This window comes from Tripterygium wilfordii, chromosome 18 (assembly GCF_013401445.1).
Source record: "Tripterygium wilfordii isolate XIE 37 chromosome 18, ASM1340144v1, whole genome shotgun sequence".
Lineage (NCBI taxonomy): Eukaryota > Viridiplantae > Streptophyta > Magnoliopsida > Celastrales > Celastraceae > Tripterygium > Tripterygium wilfordii.
The window spans coordinates 2,078,831-2,101,904 of record NC_052249.1 but is presented as its reverse complement, the minus strand read 5'-3'; the positions used below and the strand labels follow the sequence as shown (position 1 = coordinate 2,101,904).

Genomic DNA, 23,074 nt, shown 5'->3' with positions numbered 1-23,074 from the left:
CGAAAATATGTTTGCTTCAAAATGGGATTTTGTTGGTGGGTTTAACCATGAACATTGGTAAGGTATTGATGATGATTCATTGAAGCTTCTTTTTGATCAAATGAATGGAGTTTAATGCACAAGCTGTGGTTTCAGGGTTTCTGTGAATTACAATTGATGTGTATTGGAAGAGAGAGAGAGAGGGGGGAAAAGAGAGAATATAGAGGGAAGGAAAGAGTGTTGGCTCAAGAGTATCATTGTGGGTGTATTGCAATCTAAACACTTGATAACAACTAGTATTGAAGAATTTGGAGTGGTGACTTAGAGCCACCATTGGAGATGTTCTAAGATCATAATAATATGCTCTAGAACACGGATATGCATAAGTTTATTTTTCATGGGCAGTCAACAATTGTTCTTAGGCTCAAAAAATGCGTTATATATGTGAGAGAAGGTGAAAAAACCTTACTTATAATATCACTCAATTGAGTTATATCAATCTGATGTGGATATTAGTATTGACACTCCCTCGCACATATTTATGTTTCGTGGATCGTTGTCAATGATTTTTAGACCTAAAAAATGTGTCACATGTGTGAGAGGTACAATGATTTTACTTATATGGTTGGGATATGCAAATTCGATCTGGGAATTTGTGATGTAGCTAAAAAAAAGTAAATAGTTTGCAATATAATTGATATATATATGGAAGAGACGAAAATTTGTGGTTTTTCCTTTTTCTTCTTAGTGGCATGTGGCTATTCTAAGACATTCATTTCAAGTCATTTATCTGTTATCCTAGCGACTGTTGAGTTAGACGCACATGATCCATGTGAATTTGTGGGCTCTTCATATCTCATATGACGCACATAGAATTCTATATGTACAACTCAACAACTCGAATAACTAGAATAACAATTGCCGCTGGGATCCCTATCATTATTGCTTTTTCTCTCTTACTAAATTTCTTTGAAAAACCTAGTTGTCAATGTCCTTCATGTGAGAAGCTATATATACTGAATACCAAGTTAACTCTATCTGATATGTGACCAAAGGCAGCAAAGAAGCAATGCTTATTCAATTTTATTATTTGACTAAATTAAAGTAAATTACAAATTCCTCCTCTTATTATTATTTTTTATTTTTTTTTGCTGGAATATGGAATTTAATGAGTTGAGTTTCAATTGAGGCATGAATAAGCCAATGATTTCTCCTCAGCGAGCTCCTCTGCTGTTGTATCCATCTTTGCTCTTGAGAACTCATTGATCTTCAGCCCTGTCAACCCAACAACCAACCAGATTTTAATCATTTTCTAATGATCATCAACTGAGAAGCAAAGATTTTCCATTACACTTTGAGCAAAAAGGAAAAAGATACCTTTCACAATGGACCAATTTCCTTTCTCACAAGTAACAGGGAAAGAATAAATGAGGCCTGGTTGGATTCCATAAGAACCATCAGAGTACACTCCCATGGAAACCCATGTTCCCTGATAATGCAGAGATGATAAGAAAGCAAGGCAATTTTAAGCAGTTTCTAATACAAGATATAGGATGAATGAAGTTCCACAATCTCAGAGGCTATAGAGAATAAATAATGCCAAACCTTGGGAGTCCCAAGAACCCAATCATGGATATGATCACAGGCAGCACTTGCAGCAGACAGAGCACTAGATAGCTTCCGAGCTTTGATTATGGCAGCGCCGCGCTGCTGTACTGTCGTTATGAACTCACTGCTCAACCTAAGATGAATAATGGAAAAGGGAAATTAGTAGCAGAAGAAATTGTGCCATATGACCTATAAGATGAACCCAAGAATATCCCATGTATCAGCAAACCAGATCATTGCAATTGTCCAGAGTAGCCATATTTTCAACATATAGCAGCTATCATTTCATGAAACAAACCATATGTAATGGGAGTATTAAGAGGGTAGGAAGCAGCTTGTAGCCTACCAATGATCATCAGCGATGAGTTCTCTGACAGATTTCTCTCCACTGCTGGTGGTGACAGTTGCATGATTCACATCTGGATATTGGGTCGAAGAGTGATTGCCCCATATGATGACATTCTTCACATCGCTCACTTGAACATCTAACTTGTCAGCAATCTGGCCCAATGCCCTGTTATGATCGAGTCGAATAAGACATGTAATGTTCTTTTCTGGTATCGAAGGTGCGAATTCTTTCAAGATAAGTGCATTGGTGTTTGCTGGGTTGGCAACCACTAGAACCTGCAAAATAAGATTGTTTAAGAATTGAGGAGAGGCAGTTACAGTTCCATTTTTGAAGGGTTCTTCTCACCTTACAATCTGCAGCAGCATGCTTCTCAAGAGCTGAAGCTTGAGCCTTGTAGATGGAAACATTCTTAGCCATCACATCCTTCCTTTCCATACCTTCCTTCCGCCGAAATCCACCAACCATGACAGCAATATTGACACCTTTACAAGCTTCAACAACATCCGTAGTAGCAACAACACCTGTTGAAAACCATGCAAATGATGAATTTCATCATACATCAAAACAGACTACGTACTTGGAGATGGAAATTGCAAAGCCGTGTACCTTTGAGAAGTGGAAAGGCAGCATCAATCAGTTCCATTTTCAAGGCATTCAGGGATTCCGCTGCAGGTTCAATGTCGAGCATGTGCAGAATCACTGGTTGATCAGGACCTAGCATGATTCCCCTGGCGATCATTGGAACAAGAGCATATCCTATTTGCCCTGTTGCAGAACCAACATATATTCCTTGCTTCATTATCAGAAAATCAGAATACTTCTATGAGGATTTATGGTACTGATTAGTATAGAAACTCCTCGACAAAGATTACCTTATGAAACCAGAAGAAGTCTGAAGAATTATTTTGTATAAAGAGAAACCAATTGCAGATAGTAGAAAATTAAATGTACTTGGCATACTGTGAAGAAACTAAGAACAATGAATTGAACAAAATAGGAACAATGAATTGAACCCATCAGAACACTTAATATCTCCACCAAGATAAACTGATGAACATGAAAATTCCATTTTCTGAAATCCCTTTTTGTAGAAATAATAAAAACTTTTGAAGAAATAAATTGAGCTTGCCTGTTGCACCAGTTACTAGTACTATCACAGGATCTTTTTCTAGAATTAGGAAACTCCACATATGCCTGATGATCTTCCAAAACAAAGTTAAACAAAATAAAACAACCAAAGTTTTCTGAAGCAGCAGCAAATCGTATTCCATTTCTCAATCAGAAAGAATAACAGAAATTTCCTCAAGGACAATCTTGATCTGTATGAAGATATAGAATACTGGCAAAAGAGAATATAAACATAAACCTCTCTTGGGGAAAAATGAAATGCCAAAACAAAGCCTACAAGACATGTTAAAGCATATGAAGGAGAGATACACTACTTACAAAGAAAAGAACCAATCCCCCTGTTTGGTTGCCAAGATAATTGATGAACCAAAGGAAAACGAAAACTTGTAATTTAAGTTATCCTAATTAATTTTCGGGAATAAATAATCTGAGACTGAACACGTGGCGGACCAACATCATCATCAGCATCAGCATCAGCATCAGCATCATCCACAACTGTTGTTTCTTCAAGTGCCCACTAGTAGCTTTTCATGAGCTTAATAGCTTCTTAATGCTATCTCGGCATTCATGTTCATAATATATAAACAATGCCATAAACGGAGTTTTTTTATATACCTAAACATTAGATGCCATAGATGTCACATTGAGAACCTAATTTTTTTTAAAAAAACAGATGTCACATTGAGGATGGGAAAGTAAAAGTTGGTGAATGGAGAGCTCAGGTGGTTATATTTTTGAACTTAGAGTAGATGTTAAGGTCGAAAGTTCAGACTAGTTAAGAGTATTTTCTGAAGATTTTCTTGATCCAGAAGTGATAGAGATCCCAGTAAAAAGCATCTCAGTCATCCCAGTAGTGGATGTGTCAATCTCTGGTTCAAGCATCAAGCTTTGTGGGCCCCTACACTTACATCAATCAAGAGACAAGATCCACCATTGAGATTATTTGGATGCTGAATCTCTAACATTTTTGTTCTTGTTCTCGTGAACTTTCGGTCTACTTATGGAGAGGGGTTAGGAGTCATTTTCACTTGCATGGGCTTCAGCCTAGGATTTTCTTGGTCTCGTGGGCTTTCAAGCCACTTTTGGGGAGGGATTAGGACCCATTTTCACCTACATGGACTTCGATCCAGTCTTACCTGTTGCCAGCGTGGTGCAAACTGTTATAGTGGCATGAGATTTACGCTCACTCAACTGTGAAAGATATGTTGAACTGAGTGATTCCTCGATTACCCAAAAAAGAAACTAACAGTTGGTGTCTCATTGATTGAACATGGAACAGCAGAGTAGCATTTGAGTGTGAATGTAAGGCAAGAATAATGTAAATCATGAGATTATAAGGTTGATTTCATAAGAACGAATTGAACTGTATAACGTATACATGTTCCTTGAGAGGCGTGTATAACTTATACACCCATAATGTTATAACCTACAGAAACACCTCTTTATTTGTCATTTCCAAAACTCATTCATCACATGGATCAAACTTGTGAACTAAGTTACAAGACAGAAAAATTGAAGCTGAAAACCCTTTATCAGATGAATATATGACTCAAAGAATATGAAGATTAGAGACTATTATGGGAGAAGAAGCTGCTCTGTCGGCATTGAGCTCATCCGACGTGCTTGGGCAGCATTTGAGGCCAATAGCAAAAGGACCAAAAACTGTCTATTCAGCTCCCTTGCTAGCCTTGTAAGTGTTGACCAGTTGCATCTGCACATCTTGAGAAACTGGCAAATGCTCTTTGTATTCCATTGTGAATTCACCTTTGCCCTGTACATAAGAAAGATCAAGAAGCCACCCATATATACATCCATACATAATATTCAAAATAGTGAGAAACATTTTGATTGTATACCAAATTAATATTACCTGTGTCATTGAACGAAGAGCAGTAGAGTAGCCAAACATATTGTTCAGAGGAACCTGGAAGAGACAAGAAAAGTATACCACATCAGTTAAATTTTTTTAGAAAGGAAGGTATGGCGCCTAAATTGTCCAAATAATTCAATATGTTCTGTGGACACTGAAATATAGGCTTAAAGCACAAATTAATGCGGAAAAAAGAAGGGAATGAACCATGTTATAGAATGCACTTCGCTGTATTGACTGAAGCTAGAAAGCGTAATAACTAGATAAATAATAAAGCGCCAACCAACGTTTGCAAGAAAAGGCCTACTCTTCCATGTGCATAAATGAGTCCGAAAACAATAAATTTTGGTTTGATAAAGAGATCGCAAATTGGATTGATAATGAGAAGCAAACCAACTAATATTCAAAATTTAGTCTGAAGAGATTCAAACAATTCAGAAAAAACCTGACCATGACTTCAGAAAAGACAAGATATAATTCATAAACCATGCAGATACAAAAGCAGAAAAACTATGTCACATGGTCGAAGCAACCACTAGTACTATCGTATTCCAGGCTTGCAATTTATTTGAAAAGAAAGAAGGCCATGCTTACATGTGCAGTTATGATAGAGTCATCAGCATCTTGATCATTTCCAACAATCAAACCTTTCCTCCTGTCATATTACAGATAAAACAGGTTCTTTAATATTGAGGAAAGCAAGCAAAAGCTACTACGATTCTGGCAGACAGGGATTGATGATAAGATTCTGATAAACAGGGTAGATGAGAATGCTCACTTATTAATATCACCAGCAACTGTTCCCTGAAATTCTGTCGGTACTTTCAATTCCACCAACATAACAGGTTCCAATATCACAGGTTTGGCAGCAGGATAACACTATTTCATAAAAAGGAAATTAAGATTCCTAGAAAGCTTGAAGGGTAGGCACTATCCATTCATAAAGAAAAAAATCGAGGATATGAGAAGGACCTGTCTGAAAGCATATATTGATGCGAGCTTAAATGCAAGTTCACTAGAATCCACAGCATGAGAAGCACCATCATTTAAGACAACACGAATATTTTCAACTGGATGCCCGATCAAAGAACCCCTGTATTGAAAAGAGCCCACAGATATTAGAAAGCAGGTTCACATGATCCATGACAATCATAATAGCTAAAGAAATCACAAAACAAAACCAAAAATTATTTACAGTAGTTGTAAAATTACACAGTACAAAATAATCCATTTTCATTCATCCTATACCTATTGAATCATCATTTCAAAACTGTGCATGTATTGGAGCCTTGGAGGATAAAGTATATACAATATTATAGAATTCAATGTTTAGCGTACCATTAGTTCTCTTGTACGTATAATAGAAAATGTTAGATCCTTCAATTATATTCTGACCATAAAAAAAGTAACCAAGTGTTTTTTTTCATGATCCATTTGCTGGATCGTTTCTAAAAAGTAAGGAATTTCGCTTCATAAGTCGATTTCATTTATTCTATGCATCAAGCGTTGACGAAGTACAAAACCAATCTGGCACAAAAGGCCAATTTAGTTTACCTCTGCAAAATAATGTTCAGTTTTCCATTATCGCTCTTATTTCACAGCAACATAATAAGTTCTTAATGATAGTGGACTACTAGAAATTGGGACCATAATGAAAGATCAAAGCTTCTTCCTGTTGATTTCACATGACAATAGTTTTAAGGGTCTTTGATTTCTTGAAGTCTTTAAACTCAAATGCAGTTTTAAATGCATGCTTGCTCCTATAACAAAACCTAATGTTCCATAGTACATGTTCATTGAAGTTTGGACTTTGATTGCTTATTTTTACATGCATCTGCTTATTTCTAGTTACTTTTATATTGTTTTGCACTACATAAAAGTAAATGCATGTAAAATAAACAACCAACCCAAACCAATCCTGCTACTGCCTATAGATACACAACATGGTTTACATAATATTTAAGAGAACAGAAATACAACTCACACCATATTACATACATGGAAGCTGTGTTCCAACCTTTATTTCATTGCCTTTATAAATGAAATAAGGAAGTGGAGAACTCACGAATTGGCAGCTTCTTTAAACCCTTTCTCGATTGCTGGGATAAAATTAGATGGTATAGCTTGCCCCACAAGCATGTTCTCGAATTCAAATTTAGCAGTCGACCCTGGAGGAAGTGGCTCTATATACCTGCCAATATAGAAAATCAGAAATTAGCAAACAACTCATTGATTGATGAATCCACTGCAGGCAAAATAATTCCTTACACTTTGAAAGATGAAATAGTTAGCAGGTCAACCTTGCTAATAGCCTACTCCAAGGCAGCTACCTGATTTACATACCCATATAGAATTTCAAACATATAACTATAGCATCTATGTTCATTATGCTAAGGAAAAAGTAATTATGTAATAAAAATTGTTTTCTCAGGATAATAGACCACATAAAACACCATAACGATGCATACCTGCTAGCTATGTAAGTCAAAGAACTGGTCAAAATTTTGCATTCAAACCATATCAAATGAGAGAAGAAAAAAAAAAATTCACAAGAAGTACAAGTGTACTGTAACAAACTGCACAAGTTACAACTGACCAGAATCAACTTGCCCACAAGGTGGAAAGGCAAAGGTACAACACAAGTTCCTTGCACAATATACTCAAGGATAATATTCATCATCAAAGCCTTGATCCGAAACATTTCTGGGTCAGCTAAGTGAATCCAAGGAAAACTAGTTAGAATCCATTAAGCGCTAAGCTCTCTACAAATCCTATGATGTTCATGTCCCTTTCGTTACTTTTGACTTTCCTAGACTCTTTTAGCATCTCCGACTTGAAAAGCCAAAAAATATTTTGTGCTTACCCAACTACTCGTCCATATTGACCTTGTCCACCAGACTGTTTTTTATGCAAATAATCAAATTCAGCCCGTTGAGTAACAGTCTCTCTGAAGTTCACTCTAGGCTTTCCAACAGTAGCATCAACCTGAGTTCGGGGAGACGGGGGGGGGGGGGGGTGGTTGGATTGCACCAGATTAGCAACTCCATTTAAAGGTAAAGATTCTCAATTTGCAAAATGTTGAAAACCCTTGACTTCTACATCAAAGTAAAAGGCAACAGACCTTGTACTCTCTTCGAATACGTTCCACATATATGTCCAAATGCAGCTCTCCCATCCCAGATATGATTGTCTTGCCCACAAAAGAAAAGCATCATTATAAGGTCAAAGTTAGGCAAGATAGGCACCCTAGAATAGTCGATGACAATGTGAAAAAACAATTTTATGGATCAAACCTGTCCACTTTCAGGATCCAAACCGACACGGAATGTAGGATCCTCCCTCTGAAAGCGATTCAAAGCTTTTGAAAACTGTCAAGGAAACAGTGCGCACACAGATAAATTGAGCGTGTTATTAATAGTAACAGCGGAAGCCATGGAAACAACAATATATCCAATTGCACATGAATTTGCTCACTTGTCCCCCTGAGTCTTTTGAGACTGGTTGAACAGCCAATGACATCACCGGCTCAGGGACATTCATTGAAGTCATGGTGTATCTAACTGCTCCGTTTGTAAAAGTGTCTCCTGATGACACAACAGAACATAAATGTTAGTGCACTTGTCAGGAGTTTAATAACAAGGCAGCAACAAGCAGGTATCTTTTATTTCTGAGGGATGCAACCACTCCAAGGTATGTTTGGGACAACCGCTGCAGAGAAACCCAAGATACTAACAGTCACCATCAAACCACCAGCATCACATAAATCCCAGTTGTGCTGGCTGGGAAACAGGTTTTCCTTTCAACCAATCGTAATAACAGTAGAAAACATTATCCTTAGTACTAGAAAATCACCCTCAAACCACCAGCATCACATAAATCCAAGTTGCGCTGGCTGGGAAGCAGGTTTTCCTTTCAACTAAACATAATAAACAGTCAGAACACACTCTACTTAGTACAAGAAAAGTGCGCATGTAAATACTTTCACAAGAGGCTCTAAAAACTCCCATTGTGAAATTTCCCTGTTTCTGAATATTCAACTTGCACAAGTTTCTCACTTTTTTATCAGTCTTCTAAAATAAATCAGGGAAAAACAAAAGGAGAAAATTGTGCATGTGCACATATATACAATGAAAGAAGTAGCACCTGAAGCACAATCTACTCCAAATACAGCAACAATTTGCCCAGCGTGCCCCTCTTGAATGTCCTGTGGTACAAAAAAGAAAACCCCAAACACTAATCAAAATAAATTTAACCCAAAAAGGTCAAATGACTCAAAAAGATATCAAGCAAATGCTTCATCCACTCTGGATCAACTTCTAACAATTTCACTAGCCAAGCTTGTAAGATAAACCCTCATAAAAAACACTTGCCTCCATTTCATCAGAATGCATACGAACCAACCTTGGAACCTGCAAAGAAATTGATAAGTAAACCTTAGCAGGTAAATAAGAAATGAGAAAAAAGATCATGATAAAGTCCAGAAAGTTAATATAATGAAAAGGAGACATGCATCCTAATTAAAAAAATTGTAATTTAGACGTCATTTTAAGAGTTACTCGCATGTGCACCCTTGTTAGTAGACAAAAGTCACAAAACGATTTCTCAACACATAACAGAAATCCAGATATCAAATATCTTCAACTGTGACTCTGTAAATTTTGCAACAGGCTTTCCTGGTGGGTGGCAGGCCACAACAAATGCAAACTGTAGTTTAATTAAGGATCACCATGAGGTAGAGATGTAGCATGTGTGGAGACACATGTTCCCATAAATAAATAAATAAAGTGTGGCGACACATGAAAAAATAAGATAGGAAAAGAAATGAGACTATCCTATCTAAGGTATTGATAGATCCAATAAAAGATAAGATGAGGAGTAATTGTCTAAGAGGGTTTGAGCATGAACAATGTAGAAATGTTGTGGCCCTTATGTGATAAAGTCGAAAAAATTCAAGTTGCAGAAACCAAAAAAAACATATAACAGAGGCCAAAATGAAATCAATGGAACTGGGAAAAAAAGGAAGACACCATATTCAAGAGCGTGGGTTTAGATTGAAAAAAATTGGTAAACAGTAAACTAGAATCTGCTTATTGGGTTTCCTCTAATTTTCCTTACGGATTCATGTAGCAGACCCAGAAATGTTATAAATAAGACTTCAATGTTGATTAGCATTCTAAAATTGTGTTTTAACTTTTAAGGGAGATATCAACAGTACGTAGAGCTGACTCATCCAACCAATAATCCAGATTTCACATGTTATATCTCTTGGTATCAAATAATATTGGAAGAGATGTAGGTATAAACAGGACTAAATTTCTGCAGATTCACGGCCAACAAAAGACAGACAAAATATGAATGGAAAGTCATTAAAATATTCAATGAACTTGAACTCACCTTAATCCTCTTTCCAGTGTTTACGTTAACTATAAAATCGCCCTTCCGAATGACACCCTCATAGATCCTTCATTAATCCAAAAACAAACCCACATCCACAGACATTAGTACTGCTTTTTCATCTATGCATGACCCACTTAAAGAGCTTAACAAATGGAATTAGGTGGAAAATATGAACATATATATCGTCATAAAAATCAACATAACTTAAGCCATACCTCAGATATGTCAACTGACCAAAGCGCCCTTCCTCTAACTTGAAAGCTAATGCAACGAGAGGTCCATCTGGAGATCCAAGCAATGTAACCTACACCGTAACAGAATAGATAAATCTCTCTGAAAGATTATCACTCAAAAAAGGATAAAATAAAACCTCTTCATGAAACAAATACCTTCTCCTCATCCTTGTTTTGGTCAAGAGCATGGTTACTAACTTCAATAGGACAAGGTAAATAACTAAGTACACCATCCAGAAGAGTCTGTACTCCCTGTAATCAATAAATGGCATGAGATTGAATCTAATTAATCTAGCAGCTCAACATTCACAAGGTCACGAGAAAGTACCTTGTTCTTGAATGCACTGCCCATAAACACTGGTACAAATTTCCGTGCTATGGTTGCCCTGCGAATTGCCTCCTACTCAAGAAATAGAAATGAAATATAAGCTTTGACGCCATATTGAGAACATGCAAGAATGAATTAAAATTAAATAAAAGATTTTACTCAGAGTTCTTCTATATCGCCATTGTACAGAATATAATTATTACAATCTATGGCAACACACTTCCATACAGGGAAAATCAAAGCAAATAGTCAGTTGATAGAGCATTAGCATCTCACGGTATATATTTACTCCTAAGGTCCCCCCTGACATATCTCAAAGAGAACAGAAAGTCAATACAACATTCAACACCTTAAACCAATTGGTGGAACACACTAGCTGTTTATCAACAAAGATTGTCATTTCTTCACAATCAAAGAAACAAAGATCATAATTTCTTTCCTTTCCTTTCATTTTATTTTTTTATCGTTTAGGGTATGAACTTGTTAAGGTTTTCTGCCTATAGCCAAATACGAAATGCACTTTGAGTAGGAAAAAATAATTTTCCACATTCATACTTGACGCCAAAATTTATGGGAAGTTTTTAGCTTTACTAGTCTACCTTTCTGCACAGCCATCTTTCTTTTTCAACATACCTCAAGGTCTGCAGTAGATATAGTCTCATCACCGAGAAAGAGTTCAGCAAGTTTGTCGTCCACTTCAGAAACTGTTTCAATTAGTTCTCGGCGCTTCTCTTGAACCAAACCCTCCATATTGGCAGGTATATCTTCCTCCACAATCTTTTCACTGCAAAAAACAAGGACAGCTATAAGCAAATTTGTTAACCATGTTAGACTACAGACCCAAAAGGAAGTAAAGAAACCCCATAAAAGTTACAGACCCATTGGAACCATGAAAGTAACAAGCTTTTAACCGCACAAGGTCAATAAGCCCTTGGAAATCATCTTCCAGTCCAATGGGAACTTGCACAGCTGCACTGTGATGTCGTAGTTTAGACCTTGCCTAAAGTGAAAATTCGTAGCGAATCAGAAATTCCAAGCCCAGTCACATCATTAACACTGTTTTTTTTAATATCACAAATGAGCTTAAAAGCTGAACTTGATTTTATAGCAATAAAGATAAAAGCAATACCTGGCCCAACACCTTCCATGGATCGGCTCCCATCCTATCCAATTTGTTGATGAAGGCAAGCCTTGGAACCTCATATCTTCTCATTTGTCTATCTACGGTAATGGACTGACTCTGCACTCCTCCCACACTACAAAGCACAAGAATGGCACCATCAAGTACTCGCAATGCCCTCTCCACTTCAATCGTAAAATCTACATGTCCCGGCGTATCAATTATATTTACCTACATCACCACCACCATTACAATCAAATATAAAGAAGAATTACCCTAATCGTAAGCGTAAAAGAATTCGAGTGGCATATTATTGCAGATACCTGATAGCCTTTCCATGTGCAGTAAGTCGCAGCGGATTGGATGGTGATACCTTTCTCGCGCTCAAGGTCCATCGAATCCATCTTGGCACCAACCCCATCGCGGCCACGAACCTCGTGAATCTCGTGGATGCGACCGGTATAGAATAAGACCCGCTCGGTCAGCGTCGTCTTGCCGGAGTCAATATGGGCCGAAATCCCAATGTTGCGGAGCCGCTCCATCGATTCTTTCCACCATGGCTCCTTGTCCGATTTTGCCCGCGCCGCACTTCCTGAAGATAAATGACGTAGGATGTGGAAGTTTCCCCGGAGAAGATCGGCTGTTGGCGATGTAGACGGAGCCGACGTACCTCTAACAGAGGAGTAGACGGAAAATAATTGGGACGGCTTGGGCGACCTCGGAAATCGAGCCATGGTGGGTTCAGGGTTTTAGGGGCACAGCGAGACTGACGGATAACAAAAACCCTAAACCCTAAACTTAATCCTCTGTTTGAAGGAAATGAAACGGAGCAGTACGCATCGGACCGTTGTAATTTGTAAATAAAATATCTTCTAAATTCTCTTTCCTGCTTTCCAATTTGTATTTTTTTTACTAAACCGAGTAGCCTCAAGAAATATGTGAGAAAATCTTACGCTACAGTAAAATTTGTTTTTATCACATTTTAATGATGTGCCAATAAAATTTTTCAAATTATTTTATCGCATTTTCATATCATAACAAGAAATCATGATCCTATATCATTCTTAGCTTCTCTATGGTTGCATTCATTCAGAAAGAGATGATTGTAAGAGTGATAAAACTCTGTCCGGTCTGACAGAACCCAAATTATGTCATTGCTTGATTTAGTTGCATAGATTAAACCAATTCAGGTGTGATCAATTAAGAACGTTCGCAATTCAATCCGGGTTAGGATTTGAATATGTAAATATTTCGTAAACATGTATTGTTATCCGATCTAGAACAGACCCAGAGCTGAATTTTTGCCACCCCTAGAGATGAGTGTTAGTAGATTCACTGCAAAAGCAAACAAAGGGAGACTGGCTTTGTCAAATTTCTCTCCATCGAAACTTCTTCTGGGCACAATTCGTAGCTATTTCGACAGTTTGATGCAGGTGAGCAACTGTTCAACGGCAGTGATATAAGAGCATTGCTTTCTCATGGATGTGGGAGGCTTATTATTAATGTTTTTCATATGCTGCAAATGGACCTATTGTCCGATAGAGCTGTCTAGGAAGCTATTTGAACAACAACTGCGTTAAACATATGTGTGTCCAAGATTTGATTCCAACTGCAAGATTTATTTTTTCATATCTTCTTGATCTAATAACTGGGTTACGCAATCGGCAAGGTTAAGCAATGCAAGTCTCATAGCTTGCCATCAAGATTTATTCTTTTCATATCTTCTTGATCCAATAACTGCACCATTGCAGTGAATTTACTTGCTTAAAGTTACTGTAGTCATCAGTGGCTCATACTGCATGAACACTTCTAATTATATTCTCTTCCTGTTTTGAAGCTCCTTTTGTACATATTCCTGATTCATAAATAAATGTCATTTGCTTAAAGAGAACTTTTAACAGTAAAATTTACTGGGCTGCAAGAATAAAACCATTGCAACTTTGCAAGTTATTCTACAAAAAAAGCTCTGAAGAGTGAAAATGATGCAACACGGTTACCCTTTAACAACGTATGTCTACTTATCAAATTTTTTTGTCGAAAGAAAAAAGTCCAAGAACTTATTCACTTGCATATACTGATCCCAACCCGCTCGGAAACTGAATTTTAAAAAAAATCAAGATAACCAAAATTTCTGGCTCATCAATTCACGATTTGCAGCCAAACCTTGGGAAGCAAGCTTTTGAATTCGTGCAGAGAATTCTTCGGCCTGTAAAGAGAGAGAATTCAGTACTTTTGATATGCAGACAGCAAGTGACACTTGAATAAAATCAACATTTGGTTATTAAAGCAGAGAAAATGAAAAAGAAAGTTGAGAGACCCATAATTTCAAAAAACTTCTACCAGTTCATACACAATATATTTATAATATTTATATAATGTTCGTTCGGGTCAGTATAGATGGATGACATGGGTAGCTCTTTCATGCAAGTATAAAGAGGGAACTACTACTTTGGTGGCTAAAACAAACGTACAATACAGCCTCCAGCTGAAGTGAAAATAAAGGAAAAGAGAAGCAAGCTATTGATGACAAAGATTTTGTCTCGATTTTAATTATTGCTGAAACCAAGTACAAATGCTGCCACTAATGGCGAGAGGAAATGTATCTAACTTCTAATACTTGCATAAACTAATTGCATACACAACCAAAAATGCATTGCATTATTCCAATTGATAAATTATGTTTAAGAAAGTTTTCATAATATACTAACCTTCTCATCGATCCACATTAAAGAACTTAGTTGATTGTTTAAAATTCGTACAACCACATCCAATGGAGTCAACCCATCAATTGTATCAAATTCTCCACCCTACACAAACACAAAAATCATCTTGACATTTGTGAAAAAGCTTACCGAATGGGAGCAACATATAATTTAAGGCCTTTACTTGGTTAGCATTTAGGGTCTCGATAATGGATTTGATCTGTTCAGTCATATTTTCCAAGTCCCTCTCTATAAACTCAGCCTGCTCATACCTGAAGTCAATACGAAAAAGAAATCTTAGAGCATCAAATACATAAAGAAAATAAATGAAAACTTCACAGTTAAACTGACAAGTAGGAACATATAATCATCTGCGCCACCACAGAAAATGAAAGAATACCTCAAAAATTACATATTTATATTTAAGGAAAAAAGAATGAGGCCAGCACTGCAATTTCACTACAAATGTGTACATAACCATGTGCACAAACAAATTAGAAGTTACTGCAAGTAGGTTTATCACATTTGTTTAACTATGGAAAATCAATGTTTTCCGTCATGTGAGGAACAACCTTTTACTCTGAAATAAAGACAGAGAAATATAATTGAAGGAGGGCTAAAATGAGTAAAGGGAAAGGGAAGCACTGTGAAATTGGAATGAAATTGAAGATTTGAGTACTTACATCGCATCTCTGGTAGAAGCAGCTTCGTCGTCAAGAAGCAATCCTTGCTCATCCTTAAAGATATGTTCTGCTTCTTCTTCCATGCTTTGCAAGGCCTTGTCAACCTAATAATATAAGTGAAATAAGGAAATGCAATAGACACCTTCGTCATTGTATGTAGAATGAAGAGATGAATATGACAATAATGAATAATGGGAGAATAAGAAACTGTAATTCGACACAACTAAAAGACATGCAAATATTTGAATAAATCAAGTATCAGCACAAGATGATGACAGAAGTTAAAATCACTTTCAAAGAAAAAGACAAAGTTATGGCAATGACATCATTGTTCTGAAATTTTTACTAGTTACCATTATCAAGGTGAATGCACTAAAACGACAAATTTTTTCCTTAACATGTAAAGAAGACATAGATTGTAACACCAGCAAAATCACTTCTATTCAAAATTCATATTCTATTGGAAAAACTTTGCTTCCCAAACAATGGACAAAGATGGCAATAACCCTTAACTGAATGTATTCAACTGATGGTGGCCACATCAAGGAGATACTGATAACAAAACCACTCAACAAATGACAACTCAGAAGCTAAATTAGAATTGCACATCTAAAGTTCAACAGGCCTCTCAGAAGCAACCCTTAGAAACATGTCTACAAGATAACGTATATACTTGCTGCACTGAAATCATCAATTCATTGATTGGAAGCATGTATTACAAAACCAAACACAATCAGTTATGAACAAAAACAAATGATAACTTAACTTACATATACACATGTACTGGGACGGTGCAAAAGTGTGATGGCAAAAAAAAGGACTCGACCAATAAGTGTCCAAACCAAATAACCATAATATATACAACAGTCTCAATATAACAACAATTTAGCAATTCAACTTCAGAGCTTGTTAGAATACCTCTTGCTGATGAGTCTCAATTAGTTCCAACTGCCTCTCCAAGTTAGCTTGGGTCTCTACAACTTTTGCCACTTCAATCTGAATCACAACTAGACATTAGCTGTTTAAAACATATAGATGGCAGTGTAAAACAAAACAGTTCTGGCACAATCACTTTGTTTTTGATAGATAAATATTGTTTCAATTTCGGTACAATCACAAACACCAAGTGATTCAGAATTGACACATTTTTCAAAGTAGTAAAGAAATGCTCCAACTATGAAATAAAACTGAAGTAAACAATGAAACTAGTTCTCTTGACATGAGCTTAAGGGAACATTTGAACTAAAACTGTGATTAAGAATAATACAATAATATTTAATCCTCTTATCTTGTTGCTAAAGGGATCACCTCAAGCCTTAGAAGAACATCACGATTCTGTAAAATCCTCTTGTCCCATTCAGCTATTGCAGCAGCCTGCTTCCTAAATTTCCCAGTACGCTCTTGTAGCTCAGCATTCCATTCCTTGATGATCTGTAATAAATACCATTGAAAGATTGATTAAAGTAAGATAAACCAAAGGACTGAAACCCATAAAATTCCAATAAGTAGCATATAGAGGGAAGGGGAATAAAAAGCACAATAACAACACCCAGATACAGTGACAACAAAGAGCTGAAACATTAAGCCAGGATCTGTAAATAAGTTCTTCTACCCAGGGAGATCTATAGCATCTTTGTTTCAAGAGCAATACAAAAGGATTTTGAGAAGGAAATTGAAGAAAATGTTCGGTCAAGAGGCAAAAGGTTTCATGTTATAAATGGGCAGTTGCATCCACTTGAGCTGGATTGCATTTATATGGGGATGGAATGGACTTGCCCCAAATTCTCCTTTCTTTCACACTTTTTCACTGTGGTTATCTATTTTGTGAAGGAAATCCTGTCCAATCTCAGTAAGATTTTATCACTCACTTATCTTACATATAAAAAGAATAAAGCTAATTTTATGTTATCATAATAGATAATTTCTTTTAGCATGCTTAGAGCCCGCCAAAAGTTTTACTTCACTACAGCTGTTTAGATCTCTTTCCACGTATTACATATTTACATGTGGTTCAAACATGTGTTCAATTTCATATAAGCACAACCAGTATATTCAGGTACCAATCCACAGAACTATCGTATTTTGATAACAAGTTCACACAATTGCATTAACAGGGCCAATATATCAAGGGCTAGTCTATATACAATACTTCAAAACTGAAACTTTTACATCTCATACGTGGTGACACATCACACAATGTAAAAGAAAAAAATTAATTTAATTAAAACTATGGTAATCTAAATATACTATAATAATATTAAAAAGGAAAATCAATATCAATAATAATCCTATTAGAGTTATATTCCTCTACATATAACACTATTATGGTACACGAAATTTAACAAAAAATAAAATAATGAAAAGATAATAATACTCCCTCTGTCCCATTTTTGTTGTCCTTCTTTCCATTTTGGGCTGTCCCAAAACTAGTGTCACTTTTTTTCATTAATTATCAATTTTGTTGTTGTATTTCAAAATTACACTTGTTACTTTAATTACAAATGTTTCAAGAAAAGAAAAAAAGTAATGCCATAAATAAGGGCAAATTTGGAATAACATGATTATTTTATGTGGTTAAATTGCATTAAATCATGTCTCCATAAAAATTGGATTTTCAGGGGAAGACAAACAAATTGGGATGGAGGGAGTAATAAAAAATAATAACAATTCAATTGGAATGTGCAGGGATGACAAATAAGTTATTTAACTCTCAATCAACTCCTAACCAAATTGGTCAGAAGGGAGCCTTCCCTCTTTGGAGGTTGTGTTAGATTCATACAAAGCCCATACATGGGATTACCTATTTGCATGGGCCCATGGTTTATTTATATTATTCACGGAGCAAAAATTATTTTTTATATTTTTAATCATTAATCAAAAAAATTATAACGAGGCTTCTAGCGCATTGCACGGGCTCCCAACTAGTTATATTAAAAGTCAAAGATGGGGACAAAATATAAACATGGGGAAGTGGGCAAATTACCTCCTCAACAGTCTTTCCAGTAATCTCAGATGGTAATTTTGGTGCAGTAGATGCCACGGCACCGACACTTGCACTTGTCCTACACGAAAATGTACAAAACAAGCGGAAACCTCAGCAGAACTCCAAAACTCATTGATATTTCTTAAAGGTGGGCATCAAACTATGTATCAGTTTTGTAGTAGATGGTATAGACACACTACTTTCTCTCGTCACTACATTTTCAAAAGCGCAATTATCTTCCGGAAGGAAAAAAAAATCCATAAAAGCCAGGGTTAAACAACAATAAGCTCAAAAGTGTACACACCCGCTGCTGGAAGCAACTACAAGAGATGATGATGTCTGAGCTGCAGTAGTACCGAAAGTGGAAGTTGTCGCTGCTGCACAAGATAAAGCAGGAACACCAACAGAATGAATTATCGAAGAACTTCCATCATAAATAAACAATAACTGAGAAAAATATATCTCAGCATTTCATAGAGGAAGTAAAGGAGTTATAGAAATTATGAACTAAGCATAAATAAGACAGTTGCAGTAAAGAAGTACATAACTGTATCTCATGTGAGATCACACCAAATGAAAATCTTCCAATTTTAAAAGAATTGCAAAGGATAGGCTTATTGGTCTAGTCTGTTAGGACTATACTAATGTAAACAAGTAATCCTTTCTTAAGTTAACATTTTATGCATATAGTAATTGTTGACACACAGCTACTGGTACCACTTAGGGTACTGCTTTTGTTACAGACTGCTCTTCCCGATGTTAACAGCACAACGTGGAACAGTAGAAAGTTTGACTTATAAATGGACATCCTATTGACATACCCCCTGCACTGCTCATCCTATTGGGTCTACTTCTATTGAAGTTAACAGATGAGATCATCAACTCCAAAAGGCAGTACTTGAACTCTGAAGTCATCACTATTCGAGTATTCGCATATCCTTATATTCCACATAACATGCATACTTAATTATAAATTTTAAGGTAAGTTTTAGAAACTAGGTTTTGTTGTAGGTCATCAAAATTAACTACAAAGAGATGATGAAGGGGACCCTTGTGTCACTCATACACAAGGATAAGCCTCGCTTTTGGTGTGAACAACATACTCTTTAAAGGTGCTTCATTTGAATCAATTTTCTTCATAGGCCCTGGGCCTCCTTTCGGCCTGCTTCAGCTTCAACAAAGGGCAGCAACACCGCTACATTGACCCTGGTACCTTACTCTGCTGTTCTGAGTGGTGGTGGGCATACTAGGCACAATTGACAGTGAAAGAAACAGTCATAGTTCAAATACACACAATTTACTCACTATGACATCCAGCAATCCTATGACTTTGTTCACCATTAATTCCAACTTATCACCTTTGTCTGGCCCTACACAAGGTACAACATTTTCAACGAAAAAAGTGGGCAATATTGGCTGCTTTAAAAACTCATTGCTTGATTGCTCAGTGCTCACTCTCACCTCATCCACTTCATTGTCTAATTGGACTCAGAATATCATGGCAGAACACCCCAAACAAACTTTGATCACGAAAATAGCTTCCTAAAATGCACAAGGATGAAATTTCATCTCAAGTACTGTTTATCCCATAACAAAACACAGTCAACCACCAGTTCTTCCCAATAGCTAATATTCATAACTTGCAGTCATCAGCATACCATTTCAAGTAGAAAGTAAATATACTTCAAAGTTCCCAAACAAGTGAATTTGAGATACCGCTACATAATATAGCAATTCTGATTACTAAGTGCAACTTGTCTACGATTACCACAAACATGACAATTAGGTACATAAGCCTACTAGTTAGTCATGTATTGATCAAAAATCTCAAAAGCGAGAAAATACTCACCAAACACAGGGGAAGCAGATGTTAACTGTGCCTGAGAGGACAAGGCCGCAGAAGATGTTTTTGTCGACAGCTGAAAACCTGTGAAAGATCCAGATGCTGCAGCAGCACTTGCAGGAGCAGCAACAGATGAAGCAGTGGTAGCAGAAGAAGAAGAACTCACACCAAATGCAGGTAGTGCCAGCCCTGAAGTTGCAGCAGAGGAAGTAAGAGTTGTGCTACTAGCAGCAGGAGTTAAAGCAACAGTGGTTGTGACCGCAGAAAAAAGTGAAGCAGATGAAGTTCCAAAAGAAAGAGCATCTGGTTTTGCAGCTGCCGTGCTTGAACCGGCATTGCCGAATCCAGAGAAGGATTGAGTAGATGAGGAAGCTGGTGTTCCAAACGAGAAGCCTGAACTGCTGGAAGAAGATGATGTCAGAGAAGGAGCAGCTGCTGACACAGCTGTTGATATAGAACTTGGAGTACTCTTAGCAAAAGAAAATCCAGAGGCAGCTGCAGAGATAGGCAGAGCAGAGCTTGTATTTAAAGATGAACTTGAAGAGGCAATGTTTTGAAATGAAGGAGATGCTATTGTTGAAGATGAAGCGCCAAATGCTGGGATAGCAGAGGCAGTAGAAGAGCTTGGAGCGCTTGATGCCCCAAACAGGGATAGTGTGGAAGTTGCCGTGGTTGAAGAAGTCCCAAAGATAGATGAACCAGAGCTTGCCGCAGATGAAGGTCTACCAAACAAAGCTGAACCAGAACTTGCTGCCGACGAAGGTGTACCAAACAATGCTGAACCAGAGCTTGCTGCGGACGAAGGTGCACCAAACAAGGTTGAACCAGAGCTTGCCGCGGACGAAGGTGCACCAAACAAGGTTGAACCAGAGCTTGCCGCGGACGAAGGCGCACCAAACAAGGTTGAACCAGAGCTTGCAGCGGATGAAGGTGCACCAAACAAGGTTGAACCAGAGCTTGCCGAGGATGAAGGTGCACCAAATAAGGTTGAACCAGAGCTTGCCGAGGATGAAGGTGCACCAAATAAGGTTGAGCCAGAGCTTGCAGCGGCTGAAGGTGTACCAAAAAAGCTTGAGCCTGAGCTTGCCGCCAATGAAGGAGTCCCAATTGCTGGCGCAGAACTTGCCGCTGGGGAAGACGCTCCAAACGAGGGAGCGGAACTTGCAGTTGATGTACTTGCCCCAAATAAGGCCGGAGCAGAACTCCCAAAGAGGGGCGAACCCGAACTAGCAGCTGCAGAACTCACCCCAAACAATGAAGAACTGGAAGCCGGTCCTGAAGCAGGTGTAGTAGCCCCAAACAATGAAGATCCGGAACTCGCAGCCACTCCAAAAAGGGGCGAACTCGAAGTTGAAGCCGAAGAAGCTGCCCCAAAGATGGATGGAGCAGAGCCAGATGCAGCGGTGAAGGACGCCCCAAACAGAGATGGACCGGGGCTAGCTCCGGTACCTGCGGCAGTACCAAATGAGAAAGGAGAAGCGGAAAATGACGACGATGACGAAGAGGAGGCGCCAGGTTGTCCGAATCCGAACGAGGGAGCCGCAGACGAAGCAGAACTAGGGTTGGTTATTGAAGAGAAAGGTGAAGAAGACAAAGAGGAGGCGGTGTTCAAAGAGAAGGGGAAAGAGGAGGATGCGGAAGATGAGGCGGAGCTAGGGTTTACTGCGGATGATTCTAATGAGAATCCGGTCGAGGTTCCAAAAGTAGATGCAGTGGATCCGGGTGCAAAGGGAGATGACGACGAGGACTGAGAGGATCCAAAGGCAGATGCCGATGATCCGAATGAGAATCCTGACATCTCTCGCTCTCTCTCTGCTCTCCGACTGTTACCAACGAGGGTTTCTGGGTTTTGAATGTACAAGGGTTTTGCGGGAATCGTTCAATATTTCAATATACAAAAAGGAATAATTATTATGGAAAATAAATTCTTAGGGCCGCAAAATTACTGGGCCGTCCTATTAGGTAAATGGGCCTACTTGTCTTGAAACTTGATAGCATTCTACAAGTGACAAGTCCTTCAATTCAAGAGGGTGGGCCGGGCCCATTGATTACAAACAAATAAATACTTGTTCAATTTTTATGTTCCTAGATGAAAATCGCACGTATGGACATTCCCATAAGAATTTGAATTCAGGGTGGAAGGCATGAACCAACTAGATCACTCCCAAATTAACGAGGTGGCTCAGTTAGGATTGCGATTGGGTCGGTTGATTATCGATCGATAATGCAACCAACCCGACCAATTGATTTTGGTCAAATGTAAAAATCACTATCGGCCCGACTTTTATGAGTCGGATGTCGGTTGGCAACCAACATTTTTGGAGCGGTTGACCGGTAACAATAACAAAACTAAAATTATTAGTACTATTTTTTTATTTTCTTTAAAATATTCAGTTGGTCGATAATTATCGGTAACTGACGATACGGTATTTTAAAAACCATCAACCAATCCATCTATACATGGGTCGGGTGATATTATCAACCCGACTAAGTGGGTCAGTTGATGGTTGATTATCCTAGGTTCAATTGACAATTAGTTGGGTTAGGCATATATGTGCTCAATGTATGATTTTATTGAAAATCATATTTCTCAGCTATATTTCAAAAAACAAAAAACTAGACCACTCCCAAGAGGCTAAATACATTGTCTAATTATTATATATGATTATCTTCGTTAACAACTAAAAGCATTGATACCAATGAGATGTGGTTCGGTTGACAATCAACTGGGTTAGACATATGTGTGTACAAGGTTCGATTCCAATGAGAAGCATAATTCTCAATGGTATTTCAAACAAATAAAAGCATCAAGGGAATTATAATATGTCTAATAATTAGGGCAATGTCGGGA

General features: G+C 37.6%; 3 protein-coding genes across 3 annotated transcripts; all 3 read right to left on the bottom strand.

Moving 5' to 3' along the window:
- Nucleotides 1-1,042: 1,042 nt before the first annotated feature.
- On the bottom strand, nucleotides 1,043-3,248 carry LOC119984746 (malate dehydrogenase, cytoplasmic-like). The gene is made up of 7 exons (XM_038828834.1): nucleotides 3,066-3,248; nucleotides 2,543-2,701; nucleotides 2,282-2,457; nucleotides 1,934-2,211; nucleotides 1,585-1,720; nucleotides 1,357-1,468; nucleotides 1,043-1,254 (listed from the first exon to the last, which is right to left on the bottom strand). The coding sequence occupies exons 1-7, from the start codon at nucleotides 3,205-3,207 to the stop codon at nucleotides 1,160-1,162; spliced, it is 1,098 nt and encodes a 365-aa protein (XP_038684762.1). The 5' UTR covers nucleotides 3,208-3,248; the 3' UTR covers nucleotides 1,043-1,159.
- A 1,130-nt stretch (nucleotides 3,249-4,378) lies between these two features.
- Nucleotides 4,379-12,859, bottom strand: LOC119984442 (elongation factor G-2, mitochondrial). Its single transcript, XM_038828383.1, has 20 exons — nucleotides 12,336-12,859; nucleotides 12,022-12,243; nucleotides 11,771-11,892; nucleotides 11,526-11,676; nucleotides 10,893-10,964; nucleotides 10,721-10,816; nucleotides 10,547-10,635; nucleotides 10,329-10,395; nucleotides 9,305-9,343; nucleotides 9,078-9,138; nucleotides 8,409-8,518; nucleotides 8,228-8,302; nucleotides 8,056-8,124; nucleotides 7,798-7,919; nucleotides 7,000-7,125; nucleotides 5,907-6,027; nucleotides 5,713-5,813; nucleotides 5,529-5,589; nucleotides 4,935-4,988; nucleotides 4,379-4,835 (listed from the first exon to the last, which is right to left on the bottom strand). Exons 1-20 carry the CDS (start codon nucleotides 12,744-12,746, stop codon nucleotides 4,731-4,733), a joined length of 2,274 nt encoding a protein of 757 aa, XP_038684311.1. The 5' UTR covers nucleotides 12,747-12,859; the 3' UTR covers nucleotides 4,379-4,730.
- A 1,033-nt stretch (nucleotides 12,860-13,892) lies between these two features.
- Nucleotides 13,893-22,097, bottom strand: LOC119984430 (nuclear pore complex protein NUP62). Its single transcript, XM_038828370.1, has 9 exons — nucleotides 20,230-22,097; nucleotides 18,685-18,757; nucleotides 18,381-18,459; nucleotides 16,706-16,828; nucleotides 16,316-16,393; nucleotides 15,398-15,501; nucleotides 14,899-14,986; nucleotides 14,721-14,819; nucleotides 13,893-14,218 (listed from the first exon to the last, which is right to left on the bottom strand). Exons 1-9 carry the CDS (start codon nucleotides 22,019-22,021, stop codon nucleotides 14,126-14,128), a joined length of 2,529 nt encoding a protein of 842 aa, XP_038684298.1. The 5' UTR covers nucleotides 22,022-22,097; the 3' UTR covers nucleotides 13,893-14,125.
- Nucleotides 22,098-23,074: the final 977 nt, after the last annotated feature.